General features: G+C 47.3%; 1 protein-coding gene across 1 annotated transcript in view; it reads left to right on the top strand.

Annotated features, from left to right (window-relative positions):
• LOC140158687 (wings apart-like protein homolog) overlaps positions 1-25,517 on the top strand; it is a 78,564-nt gene that overhangs the window by 31,742 nt on the left and 21,305 nt on the right. Inside the window, exon 3 of the mRNA XM_072181870.1 lies at positions 23,386-23,448. Within this exon, the coding sequence (XP_072037971.1) occupies positions 23,386-23,448 (63 nt within the window). The remainder of the gene's footprint in view (positions 1-23,385; positions 23,449-25,517) is intronic.

The raw sequence follows: 25,517 nt of genomic DNA on the forward strand, positions 1-25,517 counted from the left end.
ATACACATTGTATTTCATGTACGGTAGGTTATTGTTGCTATGTTAGGGTGATTACTCTATCGTTATGTCTTCATTACCGTCCGATAAGACGAAAGTTAATCAGATATTCATACGGTGGGGATTGGTAGGGACCCGTCTGACATTTTAGTAATAAAGTTAGCCAGTCCTTACTTTACCACTAACGTTAGCGACCAGCCTCCGTGCTCAGGTTTGCTTACTGGGCTTGAGTCGCGTGTTGGGGGGGGGTAGTGCCCCCCTCCCTTTCTCCTCGCTTCGCCTCGGCCCTGTCGGGCTTGCCCTCCCTGGTGACGGAGCGGGACCCACACCCGCTCTGTTTCACCCTCAGGGAGTGCTCACGATCTTCTAGATGTCTTTCTTTTGCTTAGGACTCTCCGAGTTCCAGCTTGACGATTGGGATAGGCTCCATCATCGCCATAAGAGGCGAAGAAATCTACCAAGGGCACTGGTAAGGTCGACACGGTGGATTCTGCTGTGACAGCCCCTATGGGTCATGGCAGGTCTGCTTAAGGGGCTCGGTCCCCGGACAAGCAGGCGGTTCCTTCGGGACTGCTAAGCGCGTCCAAAGGCTCAGCAGCCAGCGAAAAGCACTGACTATACGTCGGAGCAAAGTAGCAGGCAACAGAGCGGTAACCACCAGCGAAAACCCTAGCGGGTTTTGCAGCAGGAGGATACCAGTCGTCTGACGGCAGATTCTGCTGTGACAGCCCCTATGGGTCATGGCAGGTCTGCTGAAGGGGGCTCCGGTCCCCGGACAAGCAGGCGGTTCCTTCGGGACTGCTAAGCGTCCAAAGGCTCAGCAGCCAGCGAAAGCACTGACTATACGTCGGAGCAAAGTAGCAGGCAGCAGAGCGGTAACCACCAGCGAAAACCCTAGCGGGTTTTGTAGCAGGAGGATACCAGTCCTCTAGCCAAAAATCCTCACGGGTTTTTAGCAGGAGGACACCCGCCTGTTGCAGGCATATCTACGGGCTCAAACAGCCACAGTAGTAGCCAGCGACGGGCAGCATGCAAAGGTACCCGGGCTTGCCTGGGTTGAACCCTAGCATGCATGGGTTCAGCAGAGGCGATACGCTGCTAACGCTGTGGGTGTAGTCTTAGCAGAACCAACTGGGGTTGTCACACGGCAGCGTTCCATGGCGGGACCGCCGAGTGATACCCTGGGCCCTAGAATAGCTGCTGGCTGTCCACAGGGACTGGCTGGCGATTATTCAGGGGTTGGGCTCATGAGTCTCTCACAGGACAGCGACCCAGGTGCATTCGGTGGCAGCTACAAAGGCGAGCACGGCTTGACTTCAGTGGTAGCCGCTATGCACCCGCCCATAGCTGCCGTGAGTGGTCCGCCACACACAGCGACCTTGGGCGAAGCTCTAGAGGGTACAGTAAGTAGCTTGAACAGCCTAGCTGATCAACAACCCACTTATGTCCTCGAGAGCCAGCGGAGCGTGGGTGATCCATTATCGTCAATGGGTCAATTACCCTCTCTTGATCGATCACTGTCAAATCAACAGGGCATAGCTCCATTGATTGACGCTGCCTATTCAGGTGGCGAGGTGATTGATCGGGGTATCTGCGCTCAGCTACCCGTGGTACTAGGCAAGCTCCCTCTAGCCAAGGGACAGCCGGTATAGCGGGTACCCATACACGGGCTTGATTCCCTTGCGGGGAACGCAGTGAGGCATGGGTACAGTGGTACACAGCCGGGAGCCCTCACGGGCACCTACGCTGGAACCACGCATACAGCGGTACACAGCCGGGAACCCTCACGGGTACCCATGCTAGTACCCGCGCCGGGACCACGCCATCACACGGCTTGATCCCCAAGCGGGGAACGCAGTGTGGCGAGGGTACAGCGGTCCACAGTTGGGAGCCCTCACGGGTACCCACGCTGATACCGCACCGGTACCGCAGCACCCGCCTTTAGTCGCCACAGTCTATGTGGCAACAAGGGGAGGCGTGCTGGTACTGCAGTACCATGGGGTTACCCTGGTGGCGGATCCTTTCAGGGTCAGCTGCCGGCTGGGTATGCCCGTGGTACCCGCCGCAGGGTGTTTCTTCCACGGCCTAGCACCGTGGCAAGTGTCGCCTAGCGATGGCCACGCAGTACCAACATCAGCTGTTGACCAGGCCAGCCGGCATGGGGCTAACCCAGATCTTGATCAGGGTAGGCCCCGTGCTGCTAGCGCTAGGACGACGGCTGCGAGAGCATGCGGACCCAGTGGTGCCATGGCGGATACCTCAGGGTCTTGCGGGAGTACTCCCTCTTCTGCTGGCAGGTAGTCGGCGAGCCACACAGTGGTTATGCCTTCTTACCCGCTTTCAGATGCCCGTCCTCAGTTACCGTCATCATCGGAGCATGATACGGATACTGTGGGCGAGGGAAAGGAGTCGGAAGCTGAGTCCGGTAGTGACACCACTACAATCTCCTTCCCCGCTGCCCCGCGAGGGGAGCAACAGCACTGATCTTCCTCCGGACACCCCCTATGGGGAGTCCATGGAGGAGGACCAAGGATCCTTTCAGTAGGATGCTCAGCTGCTGCTTCCTCACAGGGGCGCCTGCACTCTCATTCCCGGCAAACCTCACGGGTAGATATCGTAGGGCTGTCGAGCTCAGTAGAGCTATGACGCCGCGTGCTTTGCACGCTTCCTCTGCGTGTAGCGTGGGAGGACCACGGGACCTACCTGAGGGGATCCGAGAGGGACCCAGATGTCGTCAAGCGTATCACGCTCAGACAACATCTGAGCTCTTCCATGAGGTGAGCCTATTAGCGGTGCTAACAGCTAGCCTCAACGAGAGCTCCATGGGCCTAGCCCATAGGGTGTCCACTCAGCGCCGGGGTGGGGCCTGCCACTCCAATCGCTCAGCGATGGAAAGGCAGGGTCCTTTTTCTCTTTGGATGCTTCTGCGCTACGGTGGAGGACCGTGCAAAGCAGTTCCCAACGGGAGCACGCTGAAGAAGTCGGAAACTGCCCTTACCATGGGTAGGAGCTCCGACTTCAGCAGGCCGTGCACCACCAACAGTACCGAGCCCACTACCTCTGTAGCACCCATTTCTGGGAGGCGCAAGGGTAGCACAGGAACAGCTAGCAAGCCCGAAGAAGAGCAAGCGCTCTTCCAAGGGAAGCTAGGCAGAGCATTCCTGGGGGCTCAGCGGGTTTTCCACAGGGGATCTCCCAGTGGGACGACCGCTTATGGCTTTCACCCAGAGGTGGGAAACCATCTCTTTGAGCGCCTGGGTATGGTCAGTGGTGAGTGGGGGTTACAGACTGGCAACCCAGTCTCCCCACATCGTCTGCACATTTCAGAGGTCCACAGTAGTGCCGTCAGACGGCCCTCAGCGTCGGGCACTACTGACAGGGATCACACAGCTTCTCACGAAGCGGGCGATTGTCCCGGTCTACCCCCCGGTCTACGGGTGATCTTGGAGCCATTGCTCCAAGGAAGACCGGCGACGGGAGCCCCATCCGGAACCGCAGGCTGTTGAACACGTTCTTCAGGCCCAAGAGGTTCAGAATGGGGACTCTCGCCTCGGTGCTAGCCTGCCCCATCAGGGGCATGGGAACAGCATCGCTAGATCTCTCGGACGCCTATCTGCATATGCCAATCGCCTCTCAAGATCGGAGGCATCTGCGCTTCTAGGTACAGGATCAAAATTACCAGTTTTGATACCGGCCATCCGCCTGTCCATCTCTCCCAGGGTGTTTAACACTCTTGGTCAGAGCGGTGGCAGCGCACCTGAAGCACAGGGGTGTCAACATCAGTTGCTACCTGGACGTTTGGCTCATATCACGGACGCACTCCACTGAAGACTACGGGTCTCATGGGGTTGATAGTCCGAGGGTGCGGGACCCTGGATTTTTTTGATCAGCTCAAAAGTCCAGCGTGGTCCCGACGCATGAACACCACTATTTGTAGGGGCCCAGATCACCCTCACGGAGGGGTTCGCGGTGCTCTCACCCGAGCGGGTGACGAACATGGTGCGGTGTGCCTGGCTCTTGGCCGGGTCTCGGGCAAAACCCGCTGTGGCATGGATGAAGGTGGTAGGCCTAATGGCCAGTATGGTAGACCTCGTACTGTACTGCCGTTTCTACGTTAGGCTTACCCAACTACACCTTCTAGCCTGCTTGCAGGCCCAGTCGTCACCAATATCCCTCGCGGTTCCGTTTGTCGGAGATCGCGAGAGGAACTCTGGTGGTGGACCCATCAGCCCAATTTGACCCAGGGTGTCAGGTTTCCTGCACCCCGGTATGTCACGTAGTAGCGACCATAGCGTCAAAAGCGGGCTGGGGGTCCACATCCACGGAGACTCCGTCTCGGGCCTATGGGGGCCATAGAGACAGAGTTTCACATCAACCTCCCTCGCTTACGAGGGGGTGATCGTGGAATCACATACCGTTGTCCTGACGGATAACACAACCGTGGTAGCCTACCCCAACAGACAAGGGGACTCCGGGCCACCACGATTGAGCCTGCATGCACGACACCTGATAGGGTGGTGCAAGTTCAGGCAGATTACGATGAGAGCGATACACATCGCGGGCGTCACCAGCATCCTCGCGCACAATCTGTCACGAGGAAGGGTGTCGGGACCAGCAGAATGGTCCCTTGCTCCGCAGGTCGCTCAGACGATCTTCAAGGGGATGTACCACCCCTCGAAAGATCTGTTCGCATCTCATCGCAATCATCCACTGCCGGTGTACTGATCAAGGGTCGCGGACCCCCAAGCATTCACCGTGGACGCTCTGTCCATAGACTGGGGAGGGATGACAGCTTATGCAGTCCCTCCGATCTCACTACTCATGAGGGTGGTGACCAAGATCGGGTGGGAAGACTGCATTGTCATTCTGCTAGCGGCAAGGCCGCTGGCACTCCCGAGGTACCAGATCTACTCCGGCTGCCCGGAGAGGGGGTACCCAGACTATCACTAGAGCACCTTCAGTTAGCTGCATGGCCCTTACCAGGGAGCGCGCAGCGGAGGGATACTTTTCATCAGAAGCTGTTTTCTCATCGCCGGGCTAGGCGGAAGTCTAACCTCCGTGACGTATAGCCAGAGTCTGGCTCCATACTACGCTTGGTGCAATGAGACAAATAGCTCTCCTGCGAGAGCCTCTGTGCTGCTAGTTCCGGAGTTTCTGACAGAAAAGTTCCAAGCAAGACTTCAGCGGGCCACTGGGGCCAGCTATAAGTCAGCTGTCCTCTCCATTCACCGAGGTTTCGAGACGGGTCGACTATCATAACCGATGGTTACCTTATTAGTCTACGCCGCGACGGTATGTTCAACGAGTGTCTACCAAAAGGAAAGTGATCCTCCTAAGGGATCCCAACACAGTCTTAGATTACTTTAAGGGTCACCCTTTTGACCTTCCGTCAAAAGCGGCGCTTAAATACGTAACTCTCAAGATGGCTTTCCGGTTTGGCGTTGGCTTCGGGACGGCGGTGCTGAGTTGCACACGGTCTCGAGGTTAGCTTCGTGTTCACAAACACTGGAGCGACACTGTTTCGGGCGCTCTGTTCTCGTGACTACTGAACGGCGCGGTGCATACCGACATTCGCCCCTCTCCAATCCCCAGGGTTGGGCAAGGTTCGCTGAAGCCAAAGATAGGCTGGGGTGTCCGATAAGGCGCTGCAGCACTATTTCTTCCGAACACAAGCCTTGCGAGGACTCACGACCGCATTCATCACCCTTACAGAGCCTTTCGGTCCAGCCGCTGTCGCAATGGCTGGTCCAGGTGTTGGTGGGGTCCGGGGATCGCGAAGGTTTCGCGTCCCGACCACCCACTCGACACTGAGCTATCTCATCATCTTGGGTATACCGTTCGGTTGTCCCTTGAGGAGATCTAGCAGGCGGTGTCCCGGAGCCACCTTCGCCCTTCTCTTCGATACTTCCGTTTACGTTAGTAATCAGAGACGGGGCGGGAGGTTTACCGGGACATTGTTCGGGCGATCATAATACGGTGGTGTACGGGTACCAGGTTTTCAGACTATACAGAATACTCAGCATGGTAAGAACCAGTGTCGCTATTCTTAACCACCAAACTTATTAAGTAAGGAGGTTTATGTCTGTGATCGCGTGGTCTTTTTTGTTTTCCCGACCGTTGGGGGAAAATATTTCGGACCTCGCGAAATCCATCGTTACCCGCTCCCGATCCCTGATCAGATGCTGACCAATCTTGTACCTCCATCCGTCGGTTACTTGCTAGATCGATCTTTCAGATGTTGATGCAAGAAGTATCTTAATCAACATCGGAAGCGGTAAGATCGACCGGTGTACTGAGTCTAGTCCCAAACAAAAATGTTTGGTAGACTCATAACCGGTGCGATCTTACCTTTCCGATGTTGATTATCCGGACCCCGCCACCCCTACAAGTTTGGTCGGTAGGGGATCCCAAGTCGGATAAGGGGCGATCATATGGTGTGACGTCACCTTTTGGGTGAGTCCACCGGGGATCGGGGGTTTTGTTATTTATTCATTTATGTGGGACAAAATGACTATTGGTTTTTCCGCATCTCGGGATCGATGCAAGAAGTATCTTAATCAACATCGGAAAGGTAAGATCGCACCGGTTATGAGTCTACCAAACATTTTTGTTTGGGACTAGTTTAACTTAGGTTGTGATTGAAAGAAAATCGTACCAATTTACCATTTGATTTGTAAGGAACTTGATTATCTTCAATAATAGCCCGGAATAATAGTTCATATATATTGTCTATCAGGTCAGTTGTGGAGATTTTTACAGCTATCTGTCTTCTGACACTTGCAGAACAAACTGCATTTTACCATTGCTGCACGGCAAGGACAAGTTACACAAGCACATTTGCCGCAATGACACACCACACTCCAACATGGCTCCAATTAGGCTGAAACAGTATACCGAATTTCTCAGTATTTCCCGGTATGGAAAACATACCGATACCGTCGGTATGTCTTTTATTCAAAGACCGAAAAACCAAAACCGTATTTTATACTGGTATTCACGCATTGCACATCGTTTAATAGGCGATATTTCATCGGGAAAACATAATTTCGTAGCACTACTTGTCACCAATGTTTTTAAAAAATCGCCGTAATAAAAGCTTTAAAAACTAGCTTTACACATCTCCATGATGTCAAAGGAAGAAGGTTTCCATTCTCATGTAGAAAACCATAGTCTAGTGGATCTAGATCCGCTGTTTGGACGATGAGTTGCCTATCCAGAACATGCATGGTGGCATATGCATTGAAGAATGCACGGTAGATGTGAGGTTCCAAACCTTTAGATGTTGGTGGCAGACTCTGGTGTAAAGCTGACTTTGAGAAGTGAAACTGATGTGCTCTGAGTTGCAAAAAATTACTGGACTTGTTTCTAGCATCTATGACTTGCACCAAGTACTGTTCTGCCTGCTGGATAGAAGAAGGCTGCTTTCTTTGTGCTTATTTTACTGGTTATGTCACATCCTGTGAGGCTATGTAGCGCAGGAAGCACTATGTACATCTGAGGGCCCAATCTTGCATACAGAATGTGGAGAGGGACAAAACAGGTAGTGTTGCCTCTCCCTGCTCTTACCCACAGTTCCTGAAGACCCTCGTGAAGAAAGGTAGCCATATAAAACAACAGGGCAACTGTTACATTAGTATAGTTGGATATAACAACGCATGTTTTGTGACCAGCTGGGACACTATTAGTTATTAGGTGAAGCGGAGAGAGTGCGGGGAAATTATCGTGCGCGAAGTGCCATACTGTGTGAGGAGACACTGAGCGCACGATAATTTCCCGTACCATACCGACGCTGAACCTAATAACGAATTTATCATACCACTAAGTATTCTAAATATTGAAATAATTACGTTTTTAAACATTTTAATTGCTGCTAAATAGGAAAAACATTACAAAAAAAGATGACTGTTCGCGTGATTACAGATTGCGTGCATTATGCGCTACCGGTTTACGCTGAATCGCCTTTATACTGGCGTACCATTCGCCGAACACGCTGCGATCGGGCTTTGAAATACGCTCTCACTGACTAGATATAAAGCGTAAAATACGCACTCACTGACTAGATACGAAAAAATATCAGGTTAGCGGTGTTCTTTGATGTTTCCCTTAGTGGTATGATAAAATCTAGGACATGCATGGGTTTACAGAGATCTGCCTCTTCAACTTAAGACTGCAGGTGCTGCATGTTATATTCTGTTCCATTATGGATCTTTATGCACTTCCATTTGCCACTGTCAATGCATAGCTGGCTAAGAACAGTTGGCTCTTTATGCATTTCCATGGACCTATCACGCAAGAATGCATACACTAGTGTTTCAAGCAGCAGTTTATTTTGGCTTGACGGCCAGAACGTTGACATGTCCTTTGGAATTGGTGTAGATACATGTAGCTCAATTGAGCTCAGTACCACTGGAGTTGTGCTGCATCTCCTCAACCTCTCTGTATCTTTCACCGATGGTTCGTCATGGTAAATGTCAAAGATATAATCGCATCTGCCATGGTGATGACTCAGAGAGGTTGTTTCTGCAAACTTTGAGAGCAGATCAGAGAAACGTGCAAGTCCTGATAGAGGCACTCTGCGGATTGCTGCCATGACATCAATCAGGAAGGTTGAATCCTCTTTATGTCGGTAGCAATAGTCATCAGGCTTAAGGGTTTCCTCTAATTCCCGAACAAGTTGGCTCTTTTCTGGTTTGGCCATTAAACCGTCATCACCAAACAGCAATGGGGAAGGTACGACATCATATGTCAGAAGATCATCAGTGCCAAGACCTCTATCTCTAGCCACTTCGATGGATTTGTCAGTCATATCCATGGCTGCGATGACTTTCTGGACTGTTCTCTTGGATTTGTCTTTTATTGAGGTCATTGTTTTGAGATTCCCTCTCTTAGTTTTACAGATTTCTTGATTATCTCTTAACTGTGGAAAGCCTGATATTTGTTCTTCCTTTTTTCAGACGCATTTAGTACATCGTTTCTGATTACTGATGTCATCACCTGCTTGATGACGAAGTTGTGGAGCTCTGTGGGGCACTCTGGAGAGAACGGCGACCCTCTCTTTTCAATGAACTTCATCATCTCTTGAACGTGCCCTTCTTGTTTGTTAGTGACTGAAGATCATGACTCATGATGGTGCCATGCCTTTGAGGTACTCCCGTAGACACCAGTAAATTATCTGTGCAGGTTTTTTCAGGATGGCTGTCCACCCCTACTGTGTCAAGTCTAATATAGTAGTATTGTGGGGTTTCTTGACCCTAAAAACACATGTTTAGACACCAACGTCAGGTCTATGAACCTCTAACGCTAAGATAAAGTAAAAAGTAGTCAATTTGGTGGCCATTTTGAAAAGCGCCCTCAATAGAAAAGTTATTCATATTCTAAATATATTCTATTAGTTTTTTCGGGTTCCTTGCCCCTGAAAACATATGTATAGATACCAGAATCATATCTCTATGAGCCTCTGGAGCTAAGATATAGTCAAAAATAGTTAATTTGGTGGCCATTTTGAAAAGCGCCCTCTACAGAAAAAGTTCACCCAAGTTTTTCTGAAAGCCCTTGACTTGTACAACAATAAAATCATGGTTGATTGAGTACAACAAAGATGGCCACGAACCCCCCCCCCCCCATAGAGCCAGGAGTAGAGTAGAGATAGTGGATAGAACTGTGGCAAGGGTACGTGTAGGTTTAGGATTGGGTGGGGTAAGGAATGAGGTGTGATAGAAATGGGATAATACTAGGGATAGGGGGAGGTGAGGGGGGGATTGGTGGTATGGTACATGGTGAGTGGGTAGGAGTAGCAATAGCATACGGATGGGGTAAGGTATAGTGACAGAGGAAGGTAGGGGCTGGGTAGGGATGGGGTAAGGATAATGGTGATGTTGGGGATGATGGGTATAATAGAGTAGCATGGGTTGGGGTTCATACATGTCTATATGTGAGTTTAGGTGGGCAGGGGGAAGGGTACTAGGAGTGGGGTAAGGGGTGAAGTAGTATAATAGAGGTGAGGTAGTAATAGTATAATAGAGGTGGGCTAGGGTGAAGTTTTTTGCCAGGTCCTTCTTTTAGCAAGAACATTTCTCAGTTTTTAATACAGGTGGTAATAAATGGAAATGAATATTTTGCTCTTGTCCAGTCCCTCTTTGTGAGGGAAATTTTAACCAATTTCGGATTCAATTGTTTTGAGAACTCAAAATTTTGTTGTTGTTCCTGTTGATGGAATACATACTTGTTGATGCTAATACATACACATGTACAAGAGGGCATATGGTTCATTTGGACTTTGCTGGGGGTGTCTTTTTTATTTAAATTATCATACTGTCAAGCACAATATTTTTGTGATACAAAAAGTTTGCAAATAATTCCCAAATTTGTTGCATGAAATTTGCATCAATTTATGTATGAAAGTATTGATTTTAGGACAAATATACAAATTATACAATTTCCATAAACACAAAACCTCACTCACAAAATTTGCATGCACTATAAGCATTTCTTGTGTAAGTTTTATGCACATTTCCCAATTTCCCATCTACATACATATGTATTTATTTTTGGTGCAAATTTTTTTTATTTTTGAGCATGAAGTGAGAAGTGGTATTTTAAGTTTATTTATGTAGCAACAGGATACAATAATTCCATTATTTTCCTTTTAAAAATGAATTTCCTCATAAAGTCACAGTGATGGAAATAATGTTTCCCCAATTTTACTTACATTTGGAATCAAGGATGAAAGAGGTCAGCGGTTCTTCACACCAATTGGTGTCATTTTTAAAAGGCAAACCATTCTCTATGTCAAATAGACCTCTAAATGAACCTATCATGTACATAATGCTGTGCATGTACACAGACTAGAAAAGGTCAGTCTCTGAGCAAAACATGTGCCATGATTGCAAGCAGAAACGAATGTATGAAAGAGACATGCGTACATGTGATAACACTCATAATAATAGTTTATACACAGCCCATACAGGGTTAGCTCCATACAGTGTGATACTATAGACAAAAGCGTTGATGAGTCTTACACACAGTCAGTGCATGAGCTGTAATAAATCTATTATTATTAAAGCTTTCATGTAGGATTTTATTCTTCAATACGTAATACAAGTCAATTGAATTGTGAATTACACAAGACAGATTTGTTTTGGAATGTTTTGGAAATATTCCAGTGAGCTGGATCTAGACATGTTATTTATATTTTTATAATTGTCTAATATTTTAATTGAAGATGGACCTTGATTACACAGAGGTTCCTCTAAACTCATGGGTGAAGAATAACTAATACACATTATAATCATAATACATTAGGCGTTTAATATGCGCAAGAGTAGCCTTGATTCAAGTCTGTATCTTTCCAAAGTCAACAGTTAAGTCAGTACTACATCATACTGCAGTGAGTGTGTATAATTCAATGTGTGTGAGACAACGACAGTGATTCTCTAGCGATAGGCATGGTCAAAGATGGCTCAAGATACAACCTCAATCAATCTGTAGTCTTGCTTAATGTTTTACCTTCTACCATGATTCTGGATTTTTACAAAATACCATCCAATCACATACTGAGATCATGACATATAAGTTTCGTTTTGTTCTCACAGTGCAACTACATGTACCATTTGAAAATCTTAGCATATATTTTGAGAAATTTTCAAAAAAGGGGGCGTGTTTATTAGAGATCATTTTTACAACGATTCCTGGAAAAATAGGGCAAGCTTAAAAATCACTCCAAAATGATAAACTATGACCTAAAGGACCGTTCACAAACACCGTTCAAAAATTTTCGGCACCCCTCCCCCCTTTACAGATCTCAAAAATTTCTGGTCCCCCCTTTTTGACATTCAGAAAATTAAACCATTAAACAATCCATTCTACACTGCAAAAATTGTGCCTAGCATGGAGACATGTCCCATTCTGATCTTATAATTAAGACATGACTTAAAGTCATAATGTACGATCTTATATTATGAATTTGGTTAATTTTTTTCAAACCTGATTTTTTTGCATATATTTGTAATGTTTGCACATGTCACAACTTGCACCTAAATGGAATCAACCAAATTTGTTGTGTTTGTAGGTAAACAGAGCAAAGTTCGACATAAAGTCATAGTTCAAGAAATTATGACTTTATGTCCGCCCATAGAACTGCGTGTTAAACGGCCAAAATAAGAAGCAGTGTTTCTTTCACGTTACCTCCAGTGTTCGATTTTCATCTATTTTTTTGTGTAGCAAAAATTGCTACTCACTTTCAGATTTGAGTAGCAATTCCAAAATTTTGAATAGCGGTTTGTTTTCACCATATTTTATCGATTTTTTTGTATTTTCTTATCTTCTCACAGATTACTCAATCCCAGTACTCAATGCTTAAAAAAATGTTATGCAACTGCAGTGTTGCAGACCGAATGTGGTTCAAAATTCGGCACCTAAAGACTCAGTACACCGGTCGATCTTACCGCTTCCGATGTTGATTAAGATACTTCTTGCATCGATCCCGAGATGCGGAAAACCAATAGTCATTTTGTCCCACATAAATGAATAAATAACAAAAACCCCCCGATCCCCCGGTGGACTCACCCAAAAGGTGACGCCACACCATATGATCGTCCCTTATCCTCCTTGGTCTCCGACTGACACAGACGTGCCTATCGATTGTTCATAGCACTGTGTATCAATTTCTCGACCAAGGCGAGATATACGGTTGTAGTTTCACACCTTAGGTAAAACCAAACCGGTATTGTTCGGCTGAGGATAGTTTTGACGGCATTTTCTGGCGATAAAGTGACAAAAACGATCCAAAACTTAGCTACATATCGTGCCTCCGTTTGTATACGGGACACACGAGCAATTCAAAATGGCCGCTCGTTGACGCCATTCATTTTGTTTCCCACGTAAAACAACCATTGCAGCCTGTAAGTTACAATAGATGTTTGTACATACACATTGTATTTCATGTACGGTAGGTTATTGTTGCTATGTTAGGGTGATTACTCTATCGTTATGTCTTCATTACCGTCCAATAAAGACGAGTTAATCAGATATTCATACGGTGGGGATTGGTAGGGACCCGCCTGACATTTTAGTAATAAAGTTAGCCAGTCCTTACTTTACCACTAACGTTAGCGACCAGCCTCCGTGCTCAGGTTTGCTTACTGGGCTTGAGTCGCGTGTTGGGGGGGTAGTGCCCCCTCCCTTTCTCCTCGTCGCCTCGGCCCTGTCGGGCTTGCCCTTCCCTGGTGACGGAGCGGGACCCACACCGCTCTGTTTCACCCACAGGAGTGCTCACGATCTTCTAGATGTCTTTCTTTTGCTTAGGACTCTCCGAGTTCCAGCTTGACGATTGGGATAGGCTCCGTCATCGCCATAAGACGAAGAAGAAATCTACCAAGGGCACTGGTAAGGTCGTCACGGTGGATTCTGCTGTGACAGCCCCTATGGGTCATGGCAGGTCTGCTTAAGGGGCTCCGTCCCCGGACAAGCAGGCGGTTCCTTCGGGACTGCTAAGCGTCCAAAGGCTCAGCAGCCAGCGTAAAGCACTGACTATACGTCGGAGCAAAGTAGCAGGCAGCAGAGCGGTAACCACCAGCGAAAACCCTAGCGGGTTTTGCAGCAGGAGGATACCAGTCGATCACGGTAGATTCTGCTGTGACAGCCCCTATGGGTCATGGCAGGTCTGCTTAAGGGGCTCCGGTCCCCGGACAAGCAGGCGGTTCCTTCGGGACTGCTAAGGCGTCCAAAGGCTCAGCAGCCAGCGAAAGCACTGACTATACGGCCGGAGCAAAGTAGCAGGCAGCAGAGCGGTAACCACCAGCGAAAACCCTAGCGGGTTTTGTAGCAGGAGGATACCAGTCCTTCAGCGAAAATCCTCACGGGTTTTAGCAGGAGGACACCCGCCTGTTGCAGGCATATATCTACGGGCTCAAACAGCCACAGTAGTAGCCAGCGACGGGCAGCATGCAAGGGTACCCGGGCTTGCCTGGGTTGAACCCTAGCATGCATGGGTTCAGCAGAGACGATACCGCTGCTAACGCTGTGGGTGTAGTCTTAGCAGAACCAACTGGGGTTGTCACACGGCAGCGTTCCATGGCGGGACCGCCGAAAGTGATACCCTGGGCCCTAGAATAGCTGCTGGCTGTCCACAGGGACTGGCTGGCGATTATTCAGGGGTTGGGCTCGCAGTCTCTCACGGGACAGCGACCCAGGTGCATTCGTGGCAGCTACAAAGACGAAGCCTACGGCTTGACTTCAGTGGTAGCCGCTATGCACCCGCCCATAGCTGCCGTGAGTGGTCCGCCACACACAGCGACCTTGGGCGAAGCTCTAGAGGGTACAGTAAGTAGCTTGAACAGCCTAGCTGATCAACAACCCACTTATGTCCTCGAGAGCCAGCGGAGCGTCGGTGATCCCGTATCGTCACTGGGTCAATTACCCTCTCTTGATCGATCACTGTCAAATCAACATGGCATAGCTCCATTGATTGACGCTGCCTATTCAGGTGGCGAGGTGATTGATCGGGGGTATGCACGCTCAGCTACCCGTGGTACTAGGCAAGCTCCCTCTAGCCAAGGGACAGCCGGTATAGCGGGGGTACCCATACACACGGCTTGATCCCCTTGCGGGGAACGCAGTGAGGCATGGGTACAGTGGTACACAGCCGGGAGCCCTCACGGGCACCTACGCTGGAACCACGCATACAGCGGTACACAACCGGGAACCTCACGGGTACCCATGCTAGTACCAGCGCCGGTACCACGCCAGCACACAGCTTGATCCCCAAACAGGGAACGCAGTGTGGCGAGGGTACAGCGGTCCAGAGTTGGGAACCCTCACGGGTACCCACGCTGATACCGCACCGGTATCCGCAGCACTCGCCTTAGTCGCCACAGTCTCTGTGGCAACAAGGGGAGGCGGTGCTGGTACTGCAGTACCATGGGGTTACCCTGGTGGCGGATCCTTTCAGGGTCAGCTGCGGCGGCTGGGTATGCCCGTGGTACCCGCCGCAGGGTGTTTCTTCCACGGCCCAGCACCGTGGCAAGTGTCGCCAGCGATGGCCACGCAGTACCAACATCAGCTGTTGACCAGGCCAGCCGGCATGGGGCTAACCCAGATCTTGATCAGGGTAGGCCCTGCTGCTAGCGCTAGGACGACGGCTGCGAGAGCATGCGGACCCAGTGGTGCCATGGCGGATACCTCAGGGTCTTGCGGGAGTACTCCCTCTTCTGCTGGCAGGTAGTCGGCGAGCCACACAGTGGTTATGCCTTCTTACCCGCTTTCAGATGCCCGTCCTCAGTTACCGCTCATCATCGGAGCATGATACGGATACTGTGGGCGAGGGAAAGGAGTCGGAAGCTGAGTCCGTAGTGACATCACTACAATCTCCTTCCCCGCTGCCCCTTGAGGGGAGCAACAGCACTGATCTTCCTCCGGACACCCCCTAAGGGGGAGTCCATGGAGGAAGACCAGGGGATCCTTTCAGTAGGATGCTCAGCTGCTGCTTCCTCACAGGGGACGCCTGCACTCTCATTCCCGGCAAACCTCACGGGTAGATATCGAGGGCTGTCGAGCTCAGTAGAGCTATGACGCCGCTGCTTGCACGCTTCTCTGCGTGTAACGCGGGAGGACCACGGGACCTACCTGAGGGGATCCGAGAGGGACCCAGATGTCGTCAAGCGTATCACGCTCAGACAACATCTGAGCTCTTCCGCGAGGTGAGCCTATTAGCGGTGCTAACAGCTAGCCTCAACGAGAGCTCCATGGGCCTAGCCCATAGGGTGTCCACTCAGCGCCGGGAGGAGGGGCCTGCCACTCCAATCGCTCAACGCGATGGAAAGGCAGGGTCCTTTTTCTCTTTGGATGCTTCTGCGCCACGGTGGAGGACCGTGCAAAGAAGCTACCAACGGAGCACTCTGAAGAGGTCGGAAACTGCCCTTACCATGGGTAGGAGCTCCGACTTCAGCAGGCCGTGCACCACCAACAGTACCCGAGCCCACTACCTCTGCAGCACCCATTTCTGGGAGGCGCAAGGGTAGCACAGGAACAGCTGGCAAGCCCCGAAGAAGAGCAAGCGCTCTTCCAAGGGAAGCTAGGCAGAGCATTCCTGGGGGCTCCATGGTTTTTCCACAGGGGATCTCCCAGTGGACGACCGCTTATGGCTTTCACCCAGAGGTGGGAAACCATCTCTTTGAGCGCCTGGGTATGGTCAGTGGTGAGTGGGGGGTTACAGACTGGCAACCCAGTCTCCCCACATTCGCCTGCACATTTCAGAGGTCCACAGTAGTGCCGCCAGACGGCCCCCAGCGTCGGGCACTACTGACAGGGATCACACAGCTTCTCACGAAGCGGGCGATTGTCCCGGTCTACCCCCGTTCTACTGGTGATCTTGGAGCCATTGGCTCCAAGGAGACCGGCGACGGGAGCCCCATCCGGAACCGCAGGCTGTTGAACACGTTCTTCAGGCCCAAGAGGTTCAGAATGGGGACTCTCGCCTCGGTGCTAGCCTGCCCCATCAGGGGCATGGGAACAGCATCGCTAGATCTCTCGGACGCCTATTTGCATATGCCAATCGCTCTCAAGATCGGAGGCATCTGCGCTTCTAGGTACAGGATCAAAATTACCAGTTTTGATACCGCCATCCGCCTGTCCATCTCTCCCAGGGTGTTTAACACTCTTGGTCAGAGCGGTGGCAGCGCATCTGAAGCACAGGGTGTCAACATCAGTTGCTACCTGGACGTTTGGCTCATATACGGACGCACTCCACTGAAGACTACGGGTCTCATGGGGTTGATAGTCCGTAGGGTGCGGGACCCTGGATTTTTGATCAGCTCAAAAAGTCCAGCGTGGTCCCGACGCAGACACCACTATTTGTAGGGGCCCAGATCACCCTCACGGAGGGGTTCGCGGTGCTCTCACCCGAAAGCGGGTGCGAACATGGTGCGGTGTGCCTGACTCTTGGCCGAGTCTCGGGCAAAACCCGCTGTGGCATGGATGAAGGTGGTAGGCCTAATGGCCAGTATGGTAGACCTCGTACTGTACGGCCGTTTCGACGGTAGGCTTACCCAACTACACCTTCTAGCCTGCTTGCAGGCCCAGTCGTCACCAATATCCCTCGCGGTTCCGTTGTCGGAGATCGCGCGAGAGGAACTCTGGTGGTGGACCCATCAGCCCAATTTGACCCAGGGTGTCAGGTTTCCTGCACCCCGGTATGTCACGTAGTGACGACCATAGCGCCAAAACGGGGCTGGGGGTCCACATCCACGGAGACTCCGCCTCGGGCCTATGGGGGCCATAGAGACAGAGTTTCACATCAACCTCCTCGCTACGAGGAGGTGATCGTGGAATCACATACCGTTGTCCTGACGGATAACACAACCGTGGTAGCCTACCCCAACAGACAAGGGGACTCCGGGCCACCACGATTGAGCCTGCATGCACGACACCTGATAGGGTGGTGCAAGTTCAGGCAGATTACGATGAGAGCGATACACATCGCGGGCGTCACCAGCATCCTCGCGCACAATCTGTCACGAGGAAGGGTGTCGGGACCAGCAGAATGGTCCCTTGCTCCGCGCAGGTCGCTCAGACGATCTTCAAGGGATGTACCACCCTCGAAAGATCTGTTCGCATCTCATCGCAATCATCCACTGCCGTGTACTGCTCAAGGGTCGCGGACCCCAAGCATTCACCGTGGACGCTCTGTCCATAGACTGGGGAGGATGACAGCTTATGCAGTCCCTCCGATCTCACTACTCATGAGGGTGGTGGCCAAGATCGGGTGGGAAGACTGCATTGTCATTCTGCTAGCGGCAAGGCCGCTGGCACTCCCAGGTACCAGATCTACTCCGGATGCCCGGAGCGGAGGTACCAGTCTATCACTAGAGCACCTGCAGTTAGCTGCATGGCCCTTACCAGGAACACGCAGCGGAGGGATACTTTTCATCAGAAGCTGTTTTTCTCATCGCCGGGCTAGACGGAAGTCTACCCTCCAGACGATATAGCCAGAGTCTGGCTCCATACTACGCTTGGTGCAATGAGACAAATAGCTCTCCCGCTAGAACCTCTGTGCTGCTAGTTCGGAGTTTCTGACAGAAAAGTTCCAAGCAAGACTTCAGCGGGCCACTGGGGCCAGCTATAAGTCAGCTGTCCTCTCCATTCACCGAGGTTTCGAGACGGTCGACTATCATAGCCGATGGTTACCTTATTAGTCTACGCCTCGACGGTATGTTCAACGAGTGTCTACCAAAAGGAAAGTGATCCTCCTAAGGGATCCCAACACAGTCTTAGATTACTTTAAGGGTCACCCTTTTGACCTTCCGTCAAAAGCGACGCTTAAATACGTAACTCTCAAGATGGCTTTCCGGTTTGGCGTTGGCTTCGGGACGGCGGTGCTGAGTTGCACACGGTCTCGAGGTTAGCTTCCGTGTTCACAAACACTGGAGCGACACTGTTTCGGCGCTCTGGTCTCGTGACTACGAACGGGCGAGGTGCATACCGACATGCGTCCCTCTCCAATCCCCAGGGTTGGGCAAGGTTGGCTGAAGCCAAAGATAGGCTGGGGTGTCCGATAAGGCGCTGCAGCACTATTTCTTCCGAACACAAGCCTTGCGAGGGACTCACGACCGCATTCATCACCCTTACAGAGCCTTTCGGTCCAGCCGCTGTCGCAATGGCTGGTCCAGGTGTTGGTGGGGTCCGGGATCGCGAAGGTTTCGCGCCCCACGACCCACTCGACACGAGCTATCTCATCATCTTGGGTATACCGTACGGTAGTCCCCTGAGGAGATCTAGCAGGCGGTGTCCCGGAAGCCACCTTCGCCCTTCTCTCACGATACTTCCGTTTACGTTAGTAATCAGAGACGGGCGGGAGGTTTACCGGGACATTGTTGGCGATCATAATACGGTGGTGTACGGGTACCAGGTTTTCAGACTATACAGAATACTCAGCATGGTAAGAACCAGTGTCGCTATTCTTAGCCACCAAACTTATTAAGTAAGGAGGTTTATGTCTGTGATCGCGTGGTCTTTTTTGTTTCCCGACCGTTGGGGGAAAATATTTTCTGACCTCGCGAAAACCATCGTTACCCGCTCCCGATCCCTGATCAGATGCTGACCAATCGTGTACCTCCATCCGTCGGTTACTTGCTAGATCGATCTTTCAGATGTTGATGCAAGAAGTATCTTAATCAACATCGGAAGCGGTAAGATCGACCGGTGTACTGAGTCTAGTCCCAAACAGAAATGTTTGGTAGACTCATAACCGGTGCGATCTTACCTTTCCGATGTTGATTATCCCGACCCCGCCACCCCCTACAAGTTTGGTCCGAGTAGGGGATCCCAAGTCGGATAAGGGGCGATCATATGGTGTGACGTCACCTTTTGGGTGAGTCCACCGGGGATCGGGGTTTTTGTTATTTATTCATTTATGTGGGACAAAATGACTATTGGTTTTTCCGCATCTCGGGATCGATGCAAGAAGTATCTTAATCAACATCGGAAAGGTAAGATCGCACCGGTTATGAGTCTACCAAACATTTCTGTTTGGGACTACTTCCTAAGCTGATTATCGTGTGCCCTTTCTAAACGCAAATTTTCCTTCAGTAATCAAGAGAAGTCCTACATTTTTGAGTAGAGGAAACTCACTAATTTATTAGCTGAAGCATTAAAATAATGTGAGGAATCTATGAAATCCTAAAAATCTTGTATAATTTTGGAAGATTGTCACCAAGGACACACAATATTTCCATCTCACCACTGAACTATACACCATAAAAACAGTGCTACTTCTATGACGTCTTAAAATTAATATGCACGTTTTTGGGTGGGTGCGGCATGTGCGGCATGCCGCACCCACCCTGTATTCTCTGACTATTGACCTACTTTTTCACATGCCGCAGTGTTGAGAAAATATTCGTGTCGTTTATATCCCAAACACCCACAGAGGTGATAGTTTACTGGGCGAGTTTTGTAATTATTACTTGATTTTGATATGTAAGTAATACGATAAAGTCGTCATAGGCAGTAATGTGTTTGAATTAAAAGAAATAACAAAAATAATTATTTAAGTAATAGAAATACTATTTGGAAATTGCAGCAAGATTTGCAGATGTTTTTATTTGAACAGTACCAGTTCACCAGTTTTGCTAGTTTTCCTAATCTTTGGGCTAAATTAGCACTGGCTTCTGTGCTGTACTCTGATACCTGTATGATGATTTTCCAACTGTAGGATGTACGCTCGGTGCTCCCTTCGGTCGCTATTCGAGAGGCGTTGCGGTTTGTGGAACGGTGCTAGTTCTAGGCTAAATTAATAGCATCGTGAAGGTCATATATATCATTTTATACTGACAGCTTGTATGTGCATTATGTTCAGTGTGTACATAGGCTATTTACTTTTCAAATCTTGTGACAAATAGTGCTTGGTGATGCTTGTTTAAGGTATTATAGACAAATTATTAGAATGCATGTGCACCAGTAGAAATGGCCCAGGTTGAATAAAATAAATAAACATATGAATGAATATTTTATTCCCTGGATTATTTTTGTTGGGACAAAATAATTATATAGTTTGACGCTTTGAAATACAGTTATGTTAATCATAATAAAGTTACAAAGTTAAAAAATAATATCGAAATATTGTAAAATCAAACTTTTCCCCTCATAAGTTGTATCAAAACAACATATTGAGGAAATTGATATGACAGATTTTTAAACTTTGATATGGAAAGATACCCCAGCCCTGTTGTCTCACCAGAGAAGATGAGCAGAAGTCTTTCTATCTAATGATAAAAAAAAATCTAGGTATGATTACAAAAATTGTTTTAAATAACTATTATCTACAAAAGTTTTATAACCATGTTTTATATAAAATGTTAACATAAAAGCGTCTTGTGTTATGATGTGAAGGGTTAATATAAAAACAGGGAAAATCTGTTCCAACTGACCAACAGAGAACAAAGGATAAGCAATAGATCAGATTAAAATCAGGGAAAATATGACACAACCTCCAATGGGGAATAACAAGCGTATAAGCGTATAAAGTTAAAAACTCTTAACTTTGTTTATACGTTTTGTGTTATTCCCCTATTGGAAATCAATGTTGTGTCATATTTTCCCTGTTTTTAATTGTGAACTTGACTTACTCATTCTTTCATTTCTCTTGACAATTTTTCATTTGCCCACCCTATTCCTTTTAAAGGAATTTTTATTAGTTATCTGGTAATACATGGAAGTTTGTAACACAACACGTCATGGAAATAAATTTGCATACAAGGGAGGATACTGTATTTAGTTTAATGGCGTAAACATCACGATTTAGGGACTTTTCCTAAGCGATATTGTGCCTATTGTGGAACCATGTGAATCCCATATCCCTTCCCATAATGCACTTTACCTGATGGAGTACATACATCTACATGTACATTTGTATTCATGCATTAGTGTGACTGAGGAGATGGAGACTTGTTTGCCCAATGATCCTAATAGAGTTCACTGCACAGTATTTATTATGTACTTGAAGTAAATTTAACATAAAATCAGCCTACACATGCACACAGTACTACTGCAAACAGATGAAGGGGATTCGCAGAATTTTACTGGTTTCACTGATATCTGGCTTGATCCAAATTGGAAACCTGACAAATGGAATTTTAAATGGTTCATTTATTTTCATGCTTTTGAAACAAAATCTAGCCTCCGTAAAAATAAAATGTGTGAATATATTCAATTGTGAATGGATGTAACTACAACCTTAAACCATGCTTTGCTCAAACCATGAATTAGGCCTATAGAAAAAATCAGGGAGAGTAGCCAATTTGTGAAGTTGAAACTTGAAAATTACCACCTTAAAAATAATTTGTAGTGTACCTTGCCAGGACTCATAGGCATGAGATTTGAGGAGAGATTGGTCAACAAAAGCAGCCAATCTTTCATTGTTGCTCAAAAAAATATGTGGAGCAACATAAATGCCAACAATGAATAGTACCGTACTGTGACTGAACATTGTATAAAATCCACAATCCCCTGTAATAAACGCCCCTATAATATTTTCATTGAAAAAGTGACCATAATTTCCATGTCATGTTGATTTGATTCTTTGGACACCATTAAATTGCTACAGAGAAAGTAATATCCCACGGCTTTATCAAACATACTTCTTGTGATGCAGAGATTGAGAATTGCAGTAGCTGGGTTGAGTGTCAAGGAGGGCTAGTGAATTGTAGAATTAAAGAATGTTTATCTGCCAATAGCGCTTAGCAGGAAGTAACATATAATATAGGTTCTTTTAGGGTACTTGTTGGCCTATATTGGATATTAAAACCATAACGCTGTGAGGGTGGTTTGGTCCTTCATGTAGCTAAATGCCCTATGTGTTACTGTTACCTTCCGCCACCCAGTGGCGTAACTAGGGTTGGTAGCGCCCATGCAGTGGTGTAGCTAGGGGTTGTGGCGCCCAGGGCTAAGGATACATAATGCCCCCCACCCAATTCTTGAAACAATTGCGCACCAAATTTTGGACAAATGAGGCCTACCACTAATTAATTTTGGTTACTAGAAGTTGAATATCGGTCTTAAAATGTTCGTTTAAATGAATTTGTGCTGAAATGCGCGAGACATTTTTGACATTCATTGCTTGAAGGGGCGCAGAATCGATGCTGAGTTGGTAAATTTGGCACCCTCCTAAGGGTTGTGCCTGTGGCACGTTGCCCCGCCCCTAGTTATGCCACTGCCTCCACTTCCTACTGAAGGGGAGGCAGCCAGGCTGAAGTGTTTTGTAGTATTCATTAGAGCATAGATAGTGAAGATGATTAGAGTGAGTGTTTACAGAACTTTATTATTTATCATGTTTACATGCCCTGACATTTTTGTTTCATGCTAATATATCCATATTGGCAATTAATTTATGTGTGGTGCAGAATATGACACCTGCAGAGGGAAAACATAGTCCTATTTATGACAATATTTTTTCTGTGAACTTATCTTGATAATTCTTTCATGCTCACGATTTTATCCCTGGCAGCGTAATTTTGATCAAACTGGTAAATCATGTAATGATCAGAAATTATACCAAAAATTTGCGTATTGTATTCCCTGAAAAATAGGTGCCCCTGAAATGTGAGGATGTATTTGTGATATGTTTTAGTTATGATAGGAATATATCCATACACAGGGGAAAGCTGGCTGTATGGTTTTTAGTGTTGACTGTTGATTAGTATGCAATATGAAGAGTCACAATTTATGATCATTTGATACTAGTTAGTGTTATTCTGGACTATGTGTAGATTGTTGTGGTGGAATTTTCACCAAATATGCAGTCGGGAACTTTGAATATGGTAAACCTTTGGTTATGCTTCACTTTGCACTCATAATCCACTCATCATGTTTTTCCTCTCTCTCTTTATGTCATTGCAGTCTCCTGCTAAGCCCAAGTACAATGCTCGTTCCTGGAACACACCTGGCCAATCTAACATAGAGGTAAGTCATTCAAAGTGGATGTAAATGCTGACAAAATTGATATTAACCCTAATAAATATACATAAATCTTACAAAATCTTACAAGGAAAACCACTGCGCATGCATGCATTCCACGTGATGCCATTGAGCAATCGCCCCAAGTCATATATGGCAAGCGACTCCCCTGTGGCATGAGGTCGGTGATCGTGTGCGTGGCACCTGAGGGGTCCCAGGGCCAATTCACATGGGTGCCAAGTGAAATCTTTGTTCATCTTCTCTCCTTTTTCGTTCCTTCTCTGCCTTCCGATAGCAAAAAAGCATGATCCTTGTTAGAATTAACAGAACCAAAGCATATTGGTACTACCAATGGTAGATGAATGTCCATTGCAAGTTGCAGTTCTGCATTTCGGAACAACACTTTATCAGATATCCTAAATACATGTTGTCATTTGGAAAATTTCTAGAAATAGCACTTCTCTTTGTTTGGATATATTATCTCAGTGATTTCCATTGATACTTCTACAAAAAATGCTGTGTCATCAAATTGACATGATATAGTGTACTGTGGCCAATTTCAGAAATTTTTGGATTTGAAATGGGCCTATATAATACAAGCAATAAATACCTCAAAATGGCACCGTTTTCATTGCTATCATTGGCTTGAGTGGGTCATAATAGTTGAGGCTGTACAAATTATTTCTGGGAAAGTGACGTCACACCATTGACTTCTCTAAACATAAAAATGAATGTTTGAATCCATGTTGAATGGCTGCTGATTCCTTGTAAAAACAAAGAATCACATTTATAAACTGTTGATGTTATGATGGTCCGTGTCACTTGGATATATTTTGCCGGTGGTGGTCGCCGTGCATTCTCTATATTCAGTAAATTTTCATCGTCAACAGTGTAATTCAATGGGATTATTTTGAAATTTCAAAACGGGCGGTTTCACAAGTTGCCGGCTCGATCATGCCACTCGCCGCCTGATATTTTGCACAACATGTTTAATGTCATATTTTGGTGTAAATACTATAGGTCATGTATAGTAACAATTGCCTGTGTTCAGAAGTATTTCAATATTTGCTGTGCAGTCTGTCAGTGTTCAAATCAAACCCATTGTTGATGGCCACATCTTTATTGGACTGTCTGTGACAGCATGAATGGATCATTCAGTAATCAGGAGAGAAAATTTAATACATTTTAGAATATACAAAATTGCTTATCCAGCAAACTATTGTGTTAGACCTAAGTTTGACCCTCAGAATTTTTATAGTGTGGGTTTGCCCATTTTATAAGCAGTCAAGCACACAACTAAATTCTGTCAAATATCTAAATAAAATACCATCTAATCCTGGCTTAGGATTATGATTATTTTGACTTCAGATACACTATATTTGACTTTAGTTTCATTGTTTTAATTAGTGCCTCCTGAAAGTGACTTATGTGCCCTGGTTGCTGATAAGGTAAAATGTGACACGGTCTGGTCCATGGAGGTCAAAGGCGGCAAATTTGAAATTGGGATAAAGGTAAAAAACAATAAAATACATAAGAAAATAGACATCGCAAAACTTCATACCTTTAAAACCAAATATGCTAGACCTGTGGTGTTTTCATTATAGCATGATGTTTGTACAAGGTAAGAATTGTGGTAACTCAATTTTCAAAAATGCCTCCTTTGGTCTCCATGTATGGACCAGATCGTGTCACAAATATGCTTTCATGAGAAAACACCAAGAGGATGAGGCACAAAATCTGAAACAAGCAAGGTGATGCCTTTAAAAATTAGCATTATGAAGGATCATGAAACAATGCTATGTGGCACAGACAACAGTGTCTGTTGAGGTTGCTGCGTAATAATAGTGAGTCACTCTGATCATACATGTATGCTAGCTTTTCTACTTGAAATGAGGTCACACACATACATACCTCAGTCATGCTCAGAAAGAGACAAGGAAGTTGACTTCGCTTTGATTGTATCGTTAGTGAGGCTAAAGGTATGAACAAACTTATTCCAACTTCAAATTATCGTATTTGATTAAGGGCTAATTAAAGGTAATTTGTTTGCATAAATTTAACATGTAGATTTATTT

The sequence above is a fragment of the Amphiura filiformis genome, chromosome 8 (assembly GCF_039555335.1).
Source record: "Amphiura filiformis chromosome 8, Afil_fr2py, whole genome shotgun sequence".
NCBI classification, from domain to species: Eukaryota; Metazoa; Echinodermata; class Ophiuroidea; order Amphilepidida; family Amphiuridae; genus Amphiura; species Amphiura filiformis.